The 15,119-nt window shown below is 42.7% G+C and overlaps 1 protein-coding gene across 1 annotated transcript; it reads right to left on the reverse strand.

Moving 5' to 3' along the window:
• Positions 1-43: 43 nt before the first annotated feature.
• LOC119648358 lies at positions 44-8,351 on the reverse strand. The gene is made up of 2 exons (XM_038050071.1): positions 7,933-8,351; positions 44-953 (listed from the first exon to the last, which is right to left on the reverse strand). The coding sequence occupies exons 1-2, from the start codon at positions 7,966-7,968 to the stop codon at positions 102-104; spliced, it is 888 nt and encodes a 295-aa protein (XP_037905999.1). The 5' UTR covers positions 7,969-8,351; the 3' UTR covers positions 44-101.
• Positions 8,352-15,119: the final 6,768 nt, after the last annotated feature.

Genomic DNA, 15,119 nt, shown 5'->3' on the forward strand with positions numbered 1-15,119 from the left:
AGAAGATTTGCTTACATTATCTCAAAACACCGTCATTTCTTCCAATATTTTTTTATTTAACTCGAAATACAGCTGATCTTAAAATATTAAAAATAACCCTTTTAGCACCTCCCAAAGACACAGGATTTGGTATTCAGGTTGAAATAGGAATTCAAGGGACATGTGAAACGCCTTGCGGTTCCGTTCAAACTACAGAAGTAATAAGAGCGACAGTCGGAGGGATCTGCTTGTAGTCCTCGTTCCGTACATATAAACTCACCGGGTATACTAGTAGGTCTTGATGATGAGCCGCTCGACCCACCTGATCCTCCCGGCTTAACAGTAGGACTCACACTTCCAGTTCCTCCTTTTTGTACACACCGGGCTCCATTGAATACTTCTCCTGATGCGCATCGATACAATGTTGGATATAATATCTTCGCATCGTTCTCCATCGTTGCTTTACAGATGTAGAATATGTTGTTATTCCCAGGCCAGGCTCCACTATCTCCTGCGTTTTCACAAATATACTGTTGCTCCGTACATATTTTGTCATAAACGGTTACTGAGCAATCTCCTGTACTGGCTGAATAAGCGCGGTCTCCACCACAATTTATGTTAGCCGAAACTAAAGTTGATCCTGCTTTGTAGCACATATGATATTTTTGACAGTCATAGGGATCAGGGAAGACACCCTCTGTGGTGCAAGCGAAATTTCCTTCAAATCCAAATGGATAACATGGACCAGTGAGGTTAGAGCAACCTCTTTCATTGAGGTTACAATAGAAGCCAAGTTCTTCATTACATGTCTCCACGGGAACAGTCATCCATTTGTCATTTACTTGAACACAGGTGGCCAAGAGCTGACAACTTTGACAAATCAAGCCAGGACTGGCTCGATCTTCGCATGAGTTAGTTTCCCGTGTTGTAACTGAAGTTATTCCGCCGATTTGGCCTAAGGACGCATGAAAACTCTGAAAGAAAGAAGAGAAAGGTATTTAGAATTTAATGTTGGTGAGCAGTTTAAAAAACACCAAGCCCGTTAACCAAACTCTGTCACGGAGATACGTACTTATTTTACAGGCGAAACAAATTTTGAGCCTTGAATTTACTATATCATCTTATCGAAATTGTCATGTCAATACAGAGAGCCGTAGTCTCGAATCCCCTTGCTTACCGGGTTGACAATATCAGTCGAACCAGAAAGATGAAAAGGAAACAAAATCAAAGGTAATTGAATTCAAATTGAAAAGGATGAAGGTAACTGGTAACTGGTCCTTAAAGGTGGTGATGGTGTAAAGCTGACAATACAGAAGAAGACTGGAACCGGGTTGGAGAGAGAGAGAGAATAAAAAACAATTCTGCGGGTGCTCTCAGTAAAGCACAGGAGCTGTTCATCAACTGGCCGACACCCGGTCCCAATATAAGGCTGATATCACCACGTTGCTAGAAAGGTACATGACTGGCACCAGCTTCTCGAAGAAAACCAACTACATCATATATTTTAGCTGCCATCCAGTAAACCATATGCTCAGTGTGGGTTTCCTAGCTAGTCAAAAAAGTAAACCTTCGCAGCTTGCCCCTGGAAAATCTGGGAGGCTATGTAGGGAAAGGGCTCATATTCAGGTGATACAAGTTATGTCACACAGTTCATACCTGCGCGTTCATTTTTCTCTCTGAAATAAGATCGCGCATAAGTACCCCAAGCACAGATTTTCTCCTTACGACCCCATTTGAGAGAGACTGACGAAATCGGATATTCAGTCGATTAACTGATTATAGCTTTGTTGATTCTATTCTAAGCGTTACCAATTCGATTTTCTCATACTACTGGGCCTGCATAACCTTCAAACAAAGTTCTTGGTAGATCAAACTCAATAAGCTGAAAGGTACATCTAGACGAGCAGCTCTAGAAGCTGCCTGAATATTGTCATACTTTAGAATCTGCGCATGCCGCTATCGTCAGTATCCAAAAAAATACCACTCAAAGGAAAATCGGCCTCACCTTGCTCTTATACTGCAAAATAATTTCAATCATCCAAAGTGTGTTGCTGGTATGACTAGATCATAGTCTTACAATGACATAAGAACCAACTAGCGAGCCTAGAAATTTATGTTGGAAATCTAGTAACCAACATACGAAAAGTCAGTATGAAATCCTGGTCTCGTGTATATTTAAGTGGAATGACAAGCCGGTGAACTGCGTCTCCAGAGGAATATGCTCAAAAGGTACCACTATGATGGAATGAACTTTGATGCCCTGCAGAGTAAGAGTAAGAGTAAGTTGGGACCTACGAATACTCTCTTTCTTTTTTATCGTAAAGGGGGACAAAACCTGCAAATTTCCGCTGCTACCGAAACGTTAACAACCCCTCGGATAACGTCTGACCTCACAGCTAAGATATTTGGCTATCGAAAATAGACTGTGGTTGGTAACGGTATTGATGATCCCCAGAATGCTTGCTTTCTCCAACTCGAGCGAGAATCTCAACGTTATATAAGCTACTCATTCTGGGCCTATGCAAAGTGAGATGGTGGGAATCTCGAGAGTACTCCTGTCCCCCTTGGCTTACTAATGGTAATGTGCTTTTTGCCTCTGGAAAGCTAAGTGGTAGCAGAGACAAATCCTACGTCCGGTTGTTTCTGACGACTACCGCAAAGAGCCCTCTTTTGACATGGGAGCTGGTTTCTGAAAAGATTAAGACTAAAACCTCCAGATCAGGTAAAGAGCATCACAGTTGATGCTTTTTGCCAGCAATTACACGTATTTCAGGAGAACTTTCCTATAAACATTTGGATCGTGATGGGTAAGATGAAATATGATGTGACAACACCTTGCTTCGATTCACCACTTTGCAATCAACAATAGATTTAGGAGTTGACTCCTGGATGTGTGTAACAAGAAAGGCGCCCACATCAACCTCGAAAGTCATAACCATCTAATGATCATGCTAGATTCGTCATCTCTCACACAATTTGAGACCCGCGACCCTCCAAGTTCAACGTAGACCAATTGTTGTCGACAATAGGAGAGTGATTTTGCTGACTGGACGACAGGTTCACTAAGTAACTTGTCAAAGAATATGGCCTGAGAATATGCTCTTTTCACAGGCGCCACACAGGTCATCGTATATGTCCTGAAAAAGCGTTATAAAATCTGAGTGATTGTGAAACTGTGAAAGCGGATCGATGAACGGAAGGATTTGAAGGCTCTTTTAGCCATTGCGAGTGATAGCGGTTGTGCAGCGCTAGAACTCCGATGCCGTGCGAGACCCTGAGAAGTTGAACGTAAAGTGCCCCGTGGGAAAAGACAATGTGTTATAGCATTGGCCACGGAAACGGAAGATACCGCAAAACGCAATGATTTTGTATATACCACAAAGTGTATACCGCATCACGAAAGAACTGTGTGATCGCACGATGTATCTGCGATGACGAGCAGTTGAAGAAGAGGAAGGAACATTTCGTCGTATCACATCCGCTAAAGTTCCGCCTTTTGTGAATGAAATGATTAGCCACCTCAACATGCGGGTACGGACTGTTCATCCAAATAGAAGGGAAATCATCTCGGTCAACAGTCAATCAATCCTACGCTTCCTGATAAAAGAGGGTAAAAGGAGTCGAATTCTAAAGTTGGTACAAAAATTGAGTTTGATCAAATGATCGAGAACTTCGTAAAAGCCTACAAAAAAGTATGAAGGGTGGGCGGTAGATTACGGAATGCTGTTTCACCAGACGAGATCCTGCCATGAAATCCCACGTTACTGGCTAAATAATGCCGGAACCTCATAAGAACGCGCTACCTGGAAGCATTCAGATGATCGCTAATTATTTAATAATACAGTTTTCAAAATCACGCGACGTTCGCCATTCCTGCATTGTGGAGTTGGTAGCATTAGCTCATTCAAGACAAGAATGTTTAAGAGGCGTTCTACATTCGAGGGGTCTAGGGAAGGCTGACTAAAATCGTTTAAGCGACAGCTGAAGTAAAATGTTTCAACTGTCACGGTGGTAAAGCTGGAAAAGTTCCGGTGCCAAACGGGGGTTTGTCCAAATTTAAGGCCCTTGGTTCACTATCAGGCAATCATGGAAATATCGAAGCATTGACACTGGTATACTTTCTGGTCACCATTAATATTATTGCCAGAGATCGATAGATCGCAGTGGAACTGCAGGACCTTTATGAACGGGGGCTGCAATTTAAGGAATTTGATGAAACTTTTTGGAGCAAGTAGCCACAGAAATATTCACATCACCGGTAATTCAAGCAAAGTGGATAAAAGGAAAACCTAACCTAGTCCAGAAGAACGTCAGCAAAAGCGTCGGAAAAGGCTGATGGAACTGAAGGAACAGCTGGACCGCATTTCCCTATTCAAACGAACGTAGGCAGCAGCAGAAGATGCGCGGAAAGCAGAAACAGCCGCTCTTATCGCTTAGAACACTGCATAGATATGTCTGCCAATACAAGAGAAGACGAGGAAACAAAGAAGGACTAGACCGTCAGCTCGGCAAAGAGCAACACATTTGCGGAAGTTCACAGTGAAATCCGCTACAGGATGAAATCCGAAAACAATGGAGAAGGAGTGTATTCCATAAGTTCCATAGTGTAGAGCCTATGTGATCTCTAAAAATCCGAGGTCTCGACTGCCTCACAGAAATGTCGAAGTAGAGGAGGCCAAAAGCGTGAATGTCCAGAGGTAACCAATGCCCAGATAGGTATCACTTCTGTGAATACTCGAGGCCAAAATCTAGGTGTGGTGGAAGTCCGCGACCAATATGCCCGAAAACTCCTTAACTGCGGGAATACAATTAGATGGACAGTCTGCAGGGTTCGAATACGGAATACAGTTCGCTGCGGAGGTAAAAACTGACCTAGTGCTAATCATCAGGCAATAAAGGAACAGGGGCCAACTTATTAAATACCGCTGGCATCCTGTTCTTGCACAAGGCCGAGGGAATAGCTTTGTCTGGATCGGTGTTTGGGGATAACGTTTTTTAATTTTTACCTGATGCCGAATGAGAATTTCGGAGCCAGTTTGTCGCGCCTCTGCGGAACATTGTGACCCAAAGCAGCCACATATTGTCTTGATCTGTTTATATTCAATTCAAAATCCAACAAGGGCAAAAAAGTAAAATTGTGTGCCTAAGAATCTCGGCCGTTCATGCTGCTTCCAAGAAAAAGGCGAAACAGCGTCTAATGAGTTCCCTCTGCCCTGGACAAAATCGTGAGTCGGCTGTTTTGCGGATTCATTCGCAAGTAAAGACGTAGATAACCAAAAACTTTACTACCAGACCTCCAGACGAAGAGACTCCTAATGGGAAACCTAGCTACCGCTTACAATCTGTCATATATAGCAAATTATCCAAATTAGTAGTTTCTGCAGCGGGTCTTAGTTTGGCCATCGCCATTGCGAAAACGAGAAACGATATAATAAAACATACCGACATAAAGTAAGGCAAGACTCATTCTCAGGAACCGCCCAAACGGAAAATCGAAGAAAGTCAAGGCGACCTAAGCGAAACTTTTCGACTGAACATGAGCATCGAGCAGGGATGCCAATTCTCTCCAATATTGTTCAATGCTGCTTCGAAGGATGCTATTTCGGGCACGGATATCAATCCTGCTAGGCGGTGACTTTAATGCTAAGGCCCTTGAATGTAGTATACACAGGGAACAGATCCTGGAAATGGCGGCAAGAACCGGGCTCCTAGCTTTAAACACTGGATCGACGCCAAAGAGCCGGCGCCCAGACTGCAGAGGAAGCGTCCCTGACATAACTTTGAGGACCCGCGGGAACTTGGTTATAAGGTTGCCACCCAAAAAATGGGGGCTCTGCGGAAGGCCCGCATACTCACTACCGAACAGATGGACCACATTGTACGGGCATTATCCCTCAGACATCCCATACGGGATTAAGTCAACAGCGCGGAAAGCGTCGAGCATTGCCCGCTTCCCACAATAAGATTGGTCGAAGAAGCAGCTCTCACTATGAAAAGCAAGAAGACGCCAGGTCCTGATGGCATCCTGGCGGAAGTATACAAACTGGTAGACTTACTGCTCGGGACGTTCAACGCTTGTCTAAAGGAAGACATTTCTCCTTGTCGCTGAAAGGTGGCCAATCAGCAAAGTAAAAAGAGACTCTGAGCTACCGTCTGCACAGCGACCGCTACGTATTCTTGATACGGCCAGGAAAGTGCTCGAAAAGCTCATCAGGAGTAACAATCCGCGCTAGCAGGGACTTATCCCCAAGGCAGTTCAGGTCCGAGGAAGGAGATCCACGAAGAATGCTATTATGGAAGTCTTAGATGCGGCTCATCGAGCCGAGACATGGAGTCGTCGATTTCGCGTCTCATAATGCTAAATGTTAGAAATGCCTTCAATTCCGTAAAATGAACAGATATGTTAAGCACATTAGAAAGTTCATTCCACGTATCAAGCTATTTCTTCCGGATATTGAGGGATTATCTGGAAGACCCCTCCCCGCTCTATGAAACGCTAGAGGGTCAGAGGAGGATGAAGATCACGTCAGCAGTAGCAGAGGGATCCATCCTAGGATCGGACCTCTGGAACGTTTCCTACATCTGTCTGCTGACACCCGACATGCCAGAAGAGTTGTGCCTAGTTGGTTATGCAGACAACGTTGCAGCACTTGTTGCCAAACGCATTGTTGCGCAAAACTTATGAGAGTTGGTTGCCCGTGAAGAACGTCAATGCACACTTTCCGAGTGGCAATTCTCTTGGCAAAATGAGCCCAGAAGTAGATGGATTGTGCGGCTCATCGACAATTCAGATCCGTGGCTGAACAGAACACATGGTGAAATTGATTACTTCGTTACTCAGTCCCTTTTCAATCCTAACTGCATAAGATTGGAAAGTCATAATCTGCTGATTGTGTGTTCTGCAACAGAATTGCCGCCGACGCCAAACACACCTCTTATGAAAGATGGGACAATTTTCTTCAGGAGCTTTATGCAGGCACAGAGGGCCTTTTTGCAGAAACATTGTCAGAGAGATACTGGGAAGCGTTGCGCATTATGTCCGGGCTCCTCTTGTTGTGAAGAAGATTGAGCTGGACCGACAGAGGAACCGGATGGCAAGGGGTTCCCTGAACTAATAACTCCCTTCCTCCACTTCCTTCCCGTTGGTGAAAGGAATTCCCTGATTTGAAGGCTTCCCCAGCCGGGAGATTGGGAGAGCTAGCTCAAAGTAATGTTCCAAACGGTTCCTGGCTAGTTCTCTGATGACAGGGAAGTGTTTAGTTGGTAGTCCGATGGTTTATTGTTGCGGCGGTCCAACACTCTTCATGTAAACGTACCTTATTCCAAAACGAAAATACTAGAAAAGATTGTCCACCTAGATTTCTTTTCTGTCTCTCGTTAGTTGGGAGTGAATGGTGTCACGTGAATGTTAGTAATTGCTGAGTGCTGGCAATAAAAAGATAAGCATTTTTATCTCGGCGAGACTTCGCAATAAAAAACAATGCCTTCAAGGTTGATGATATTCTAAAAGTAGCAAAATAATGTCGATATTATTGGGACAACCTATGTACAATATACGTTCGAAAAATCTTAAAAAATTTCAAAGGTGGAAGTATCTCAGTTATCAATCTTTGAACTAGTAAAGGGTGAGTATCTAACAACATCATGAATAATGAATGGAATCAAGACGAAAACAGGGAGAAAGTCAAGGAACTGTGGAGTTGATCCTTAGCTAATGAGAGATGAGATGCACACTGGATACGGAAGTATATGCAAATATTCTGAAGACGTATTCCCTTTGCTTCTTCTGTTACGATATATTCCTACATTTCATCCATTTAGGCATTACCAAAACTATTTCAAGCCAGAATTGCTAAAGAAAAGCTTCTAGGGATCCAGCTTTATTATATTAATTCAATAAAATTTACATTGCGAAAGAATTATCATAAAAATTAGTTCCAATTAAGTACTCACCAGCGCCAAAATTAACACGAGAAAATACTGTTCCATTCTATGTTCCAAAGATAATAACCGTCAACCGCAAATCCTCTTCCGTTATTATTCAAATGAAGCGTAACAGCCAAGACTACATTAAACTCTGAATCGAAAGTCTTCCAAGCACGTCCTGGATGAAGTTCCCTAACCACACTTCACCTCACTGGGAAATGCTCGAATTTCCACTAATAACCAATTCACTTTATCCTTGTTAGCTCAAGAACAGTTCGTAGGAAATAAGTCTAATGTTAAATTTCAGTTAAGTACTGGAACCCACAGAACGAGCGTCTTCGAGAAAGTTGTCAGCATCAAGCCTGAGATGTCGCGTTACCTACTCGTACTATCAAATTCTAGAGTACAAATCCCTTAACCGCTGCAGATAGACTGAAGAAAGTCCAAAGTACCATTCACTGTGCCCCCACAGGTTCCTCGACTGTTAGCTTTATCTATTGTTTGCTCTCGGAATGGCTAGATAAATTGTCTTGTTCGACATAAATTTTCAATTAAATGCACGTTTTATCGTTCCTCCGGGAATTTTCGAATTTCCATATTTAACATCTTAACATGACAAAAACGTGAAGAGATAAATGTAAACATCTTTAGTTGTGTAGCAAAGTGGCGTTAGTGTTTGCTTTCTTCGGTGATATTGGGTGGATTGAATCTACCTTCTAAAGTATCTGAAGGAAAAGTAACTGGAGTAATCCCCCATTTTCTCTCTTATTACCAATTCAGTGTTGGATTACATCCAAAGACTAATGTATGAAAAGATACAAACATCTATTTATAATTTGGCTATCTTTTTTCGGAAAATTAGCTCCATTTTGCATAAATTGCACTTATCAATAAGAGATACCAAACTTCTAACTTAAGTTCAAGCTGAAAATAACTTAAATAGTTTGGCCAGAGATAGATACAATAAATATTTTCCGTTCAACATTGTCTCAGTAATGGTGAGGGTAGAAAGTTAACCTCTGAATAGAAATAAATGAAATGCGCTATCCTGGACTCGAAGCTTGATTTAGATCATAGATATCTGCATGGATTTTACCTTGTTTATCCTATCGATGGGAGTTTTCCATGGTGAAAAATTTACATAAGAAAAGATGTTTTCTATGATATAAGTTAGCACCTGAATGCGCACTCAATAATTATTGACGCAATGGCTGCATGACCTTTCGACCTGCCCATTAACCTCGCTCCTGTATGGAGGTGTTTGGTAGACTTTAATTTTGAGTTCATCGTCCATCAATGAAGTTATGGAAGCTGATCATTGTCAATGACGACAATTTCTAGTACACTAAAAAAAAATAGCTGCTGGGTTGATATGAATGGTACGACCGGGAGAAGTAGGAATTGGAGTAGAAAGTTCTGGGGATTTAACGTGAGTACCTGCCGTGTAGGCATAATCCCACGGTCCTCTTCGGACACGGATTGATTTTGGGACCACAATCAGAGCCCTGTCATGACTGGCACAGCGGTACTGGTTTATACTGAGTGCAGGCTTAGCATTCATACCAGTGGATGCGAGGCAACTAAGAGGTACGGCACCCAAGTTGTACAGCGCAACTCCACGCATGAGTTCCAACGAGCTCTGCCCTCGATGTAGGCATAACCACAACAACCATGAAACTCCCACTAGGGGGCCAACCGCAAATAACCGGGCCGAGAACACCTCCTCCAAGAATTCTCCTGGAGCATATGCTCTCAGAGGGCCATCCCGGTTCCCATGGTATCAGATAACCTCCGGTGAGGCTTCATGGCAGAGCCACTTCAAATGAGTCCCTTGCAGACTCGGGTCTGATCGCCCTCCTCGAGTACGTGGGGACGGAACTCCCCAACTGGTGGGATTGGAGTAGAATTCAAAAAGGGTTTGTTGGGGTACCGATCATATTTGTTTTCATTGCAAACAGAGCAGCGTTTTACTAAGTTTTTTATTTTTGCTGCTATTTTCGGAAAGTAAAAGTTTTCAAGGAGTTGCAGTCGATTTTCCTCGGCATTGCAGTGAGCCCTTTTGTGCGTTTACAAATTTTGTTCTTCCTGCTCCACCTCATTGGGGATATCTTCCACGATTTTTTGTGTAAATCGTATCCGGTAATTACTAAAATGATTGGTATAAATTTCCTGAACTAACTTCTTCACTAGTTAGAAGGCCATTTATTATGTTGGAATTAAGACATCTTTTAAAGATGTTTATGATATTATTTGTTGCGTATTGCGGCTTGATAATTGCGTACCTTGTGTAATTCAGAAAGGGATTTCCGAGTTGACAGCTGTGCTCCTCGGCGGTTTTCAAAAGAATTCGGCTTCTGAAAACGTTAATGGGCGATTCGACGGTGGGGATGAGGCTGCGAGATGAGCTTTGGTCACTATGTTCTGCGGATTTTAGGGAATTAATTAATGTTTGTTTGGGGGTCGCGAAAGGGAATCGGCTGCAACATTCGCTTTCATCTTCATCAACGACGCAACAACCGGTATCCGGTCTAGCCCTGCCTTAATAAGGAAGTTCAGACACCCCGGTTTCACAACAACGGTGCTCGAATTTCATCATCGTAGCTGTTATCGGTTGTGATTTTCCACCCTAGATAGGAGAAATTACCAACGGTCTCAAAGTTGTAGCCTCCTATCTATATTCTTCCTGTTTGACCAGTGCGGTTTGATGTTGTAGGTTGGTTGGTTTTCTGTGCTGACGTTGTCACCATATATTTTGTCTTGCCCTCATTGATGTGCAGCCCAATATCTCGCGCCAATCGCCCCCTGCTCGATATGGATGTAGGCACGTACGTCTCGGATCGTTCTTCCAATGATGTCGATATCGTCAGCATAGGCCAGTAGTTGGATGGCCTTAAAGAGGATCGTACCTCTTGCATTTACCTCAGCATCACGGACCAATTTCTCCAGGGCCAGGTTAAAGAGGACGCATGATAGGGCATCCCCTTGTCGTAAACCGTGGTTGATGTCGAATGGTCTTGAAAGTGATTATCCTGCTTTTACTGGCCTCGTACATTGGTCAGTGTTAGCCTAGTCACTCGTATCAATTTCGCCGGAATACCGAATTCTCTCATGGCCGTGTACAGTTTTATCCTGGCTATGCTATCATAGGCGGCTTTAAAGTTGATGAAAAGATGATGCAACTGTTGCCCATAGTCCAACAATTTTTCCATCGTTTGCCCCACAGAGAAAATCTGATCTATGGCTGATTTGCCTAGAGTGAAGCCTCTTTGGTATGGACCAATGATGTTCTGGACGTAGTTGCGGATCCGGCCTAGCAAGATAGAGGAGAATATCTTATAGATAGTACCCAGCATTGTGATACCTCTATAATTGCTGCACTGTGTGATGTCTTCCTTTTTATGTATGGGGCAGATAATGCCTCTTTACCAGGCATTGATTCGCTGTCCTACACCTTGAGCATCAGTTGATGAACCACTTGGTGTAATTGGTCACCTCCATATTTAACCAATTCGGCTGTAATTCCATCGGCCCCTGGCGAATTATTATTTTTAAGCCGAAGAATTGCACGGAGTGTTTCTTCCATACTTGGTGGTGGCAGTATTTGTCCGTCTTCTTCCGTTGGTGGGACCTCCAGCTCGCCGATGTTCTGGTTGTTCAGTAATTCATCAAAGTACCCATCACTCCAATATGTCCATTCTGTCGGAAATCAGATTTCCCTCTTTGTCTCGGCAGGATGAACATCGAGGTGGGTAAGGCTTCATCCTGCTGACTTGTTGGTAAAACTTTCGCGCCTGGTGCAGTTGCTGCCTGTACTTTTCGAGTTCATAGACCTATGGGTTCTCCCATTCGCTTTACCTGGCTTATATTGTAACTCATGGTAGTACTCTTCTCGTATGGACTTCCATCTCTTCAATTTGCTATTCGTTTTTTTGTTACTGAGGGCATAAGTAAGGCGTTGATGTTGAGTGTATATTTTGACTTTTCTAGATTCGTATAGGTAGCTGCGTAAAGAATTTAGAGCCCATATGATAGCGAGCATCTCTTTTTCATTGGTGGCACAGTTCTCCTCAGTTTTTGTTAAAGTTCTGGAGAGAAAGACTGCAGGTTTATTTTCTTGGGAAAGGACTGCCCCCATGGCATAGTCGAATGCGTCAGTTGTTAGCTGAAATTCTTTCTCGAAATTAGGATGTGTTAACACTACGCCTTTGGAAATTAGACAATTTTTTAAAATGGTGAAAGCATGTACGAGTTTCGAGCCTAAATAAACAATTTTATTTTTTGATTGGTTTTTGGACACTCGTCCGTGCTCCCCTCTTAGAAGAGAAGTCAGGGGTTTGGTTATTTTAGCGTAATCCTGCATGAAACGCCTGTAATACCCCGACATTCCTAAAAACGACCGTAGATCTTTGAGTGTTGAGCCATGTCTGTGATTGCCTGCACCGTTTTGGGATTCATTTTGACCCCATCGCCGCTTACTACAAAACCTAAAAACTCTATTTCTCGCTTAAGGAACTCACATTTGTCTAAGTGAATTTTCATGTTAGATGATTCTAATGAATTTAGCACTAACTCCAGGTTTCTGAAGTACTCTGCTTAGTCTCTACCGAAGATGATAATATCATCGATATAGACGTAACAGCGTACACCATGTGCTCCCGAAGTATGACGTCGAGAGTTCTCTGGAAAATCGAAGGACCATTTTTCAATCCAAGTGGAAGCGGGTGAATTCGAATTTTCCGTTGTTGATGGAAAAAACGATTTTAGGCATATCCCATTTTTTAAGTGGAATTTGATGAAACCCACTTTTAGCGGACATGATGGGTAATTTTGATGCTACCCCCTACAGAGTTAACGGAAAAAGCTTTATTGTTTAGTAAAGGATTTAGGATGTGCCTGGGTTATATGAAATTTTCATTGGGCCTGGTATCCACTAAGAATTTTAATAGCTCTCCAATTCTAGCAACGTGCTCGAAATAGGAAAGTGAAGAGCACCTCAATCTAAAAATGAGATGTCATCGAGTTGCTCTGTTTGGTCAATATTTGGTTCGTCAGTTGAGTCTGTGTAGTCGGTGAGGATTTGATTGTAGTTTTTGTTCTCCTCGTTCATATCCTTCTCGTACTGTTCTTGTATGACTTCGTTATCTTCGTCCGGTTCTGTATAATAAACCCTTTCTACTTTAGAGGCTTGATGGTGTCTCTGAGAAAGTTGTTGAGGACGTTTTTGTAGCCATCGTTGGTTCTGTGGTCTATTCAAGTCAATCGTGGAGAATACTGGCAAAATCATCTATCTATGCCGTAGCCACGGTAGGGTTGAGTTGTTAGTGGTAATTCCCTAGCTTCTGATTGCCCGGGATCCATGTATATAGAAGCAGTTAATGAGCGGCTGAGAACTTCCTCATCCTCATAATGGACTTAAAAGCAAATTCTGTTTTAGCCAATACATTTATATAACCCCATAACCCTTTGAGTTGAGTTTAAAAAAAAACTTTCAGTCTTCCCTTTTTGCCGTAAAAGTACCTAAAAAGAGTAGAAATTGGCGCGTTAGCAACCTTGCAATTTTAAAACTTTGTTACAACCAAAACGTCAGCAACGACTCGAACAGGGACTCACCTCACGCAAAAGACCTTTGACTATCGATAGGCTATTCTTCCTCTCCGTAGCGCAAACATTTAGGCAAATATATTTGGTGCTACCCTGGTTGCCAATGTCACGAAAGGGATTCCATCCAGCACGGTCAGTGTGTCTGTCACACGCACTTTTCTCAGAAATGGTTACTAGTATTGATACGAAATTTGGTGGGAAGGTGGGAACTATGAACCCTTACGAATGCAGCAAATAACATCATTCTAAATTGAGTTTAAGGGGGAGGCCCTTGCAAAAGGGGGGATATAATTTTTTTCACCGAATATAATCATGTGCGGCATTACTATGAAATCTGGATTAGTAATTTTCGAATCCGGTCACAACTTTTGCATTTGTTGGAGACGCCGTTCAGGGGCTGGAAATATTTACTTATTTGAACTTAACTTCGATTCCAGGTCCATATAGTATTCCTTCTACTGACTCTGAAACATCAACCTGATGTTGCCTACGAGCAACTCTACCTTCTCTTGTGGCTACAAACACAAGCAGCATTTTCGACGGTCAATGTTCCAAAGTCAGTGCAGAACTGCTCTGGAGCGGCAATGGGTTATAAATGCTTATAAGTTCGGAGCATGTCCGAACGAAAACTGCGGGATATGCCATGCAATGGAACCTACTATTCCAGTCTGTGCCTATACGGGCACCATATGCAACAGTATGGGACGCACCACTCCACTCAACATTCAACTGAATTACCGAAATTCGACAGAATTTTTGGGTCATTGAAAGCAATTCGCAAAACCAACATTCGTTGCCTGTTCAGAGACCAAAAGCACCAGAGCGAGTGTATATTACATTAGCTAGCGCCAAGTCATACAGTACTCCCAGTGATGCAGTACTTTTTGCGCACAGAAGCCATCCCTTACCAGAGAGTCCTATCCGAAAGGGAAGTCTCCAGCAGCATAAATTTCGACCAACGCATATCTGACGCCATGCCAATTCGTGGAATTCAATACATTTTTAAGGTTTTGTGTAAACACAAAACCTTATTAAAATCGGTTTACTGTCTGTCTGTCTGTCCGTCTGTCTGTCTGTCCGTCACACGCATTTTTCTCGGAGACGGTTATAGCGATTGAGACCAATTTGATAGAAAGGTGGGAACTGTGAACGCTCACGCATATAGTGAGTTACATCCCTTTACGACGAATTTAAGGGGGGGTCCCCATACATGCAAAAGGGGGGTGTAATTTTTTTTCATCAAGTATGGTCATGTGGGGTATCAAATTAAAGGTCTCGGTTAGTACTTTTTGAAGCCGGTCTTAGTTTTGAATTTCCTTGAAAAGGTGGAGCATGATCGTACTAAATTTGGTGAAAATCGCACTATTACTAACAAAGTTATACTAGGTCAAAGCTGTCGCTCCTCTGCAAATTCAAGACTATGAATGTCAATATCACTTGAAAGTGGCTATTTTCACATAATATATGCATATTTTACGTGCTACATGCTAATGGGACAAATGCACACTCTTTATAAAAGAAATACACAAAACCTTTCATACCTGAAGCATCTAGCTTCCGGTGTCCCGACTTGTTCTTTCTTCCGGCGACTTAACGATATACCACTTGCCAGA

Source organism: Hermetia illucens, chromosome 2 (assembly GCF_905115235.1).
Source record: "Hermetia illucens chromosome 2, iHerIll2.2.curated.20191125, whole genome shotgun sequence".
NCBI classification, from domain to species: Eukaryota; Metazoa; Arthropoda; class Insecta; order Diptera; family Stratiomyidae; genus Hermetia; species Hermetia illucens.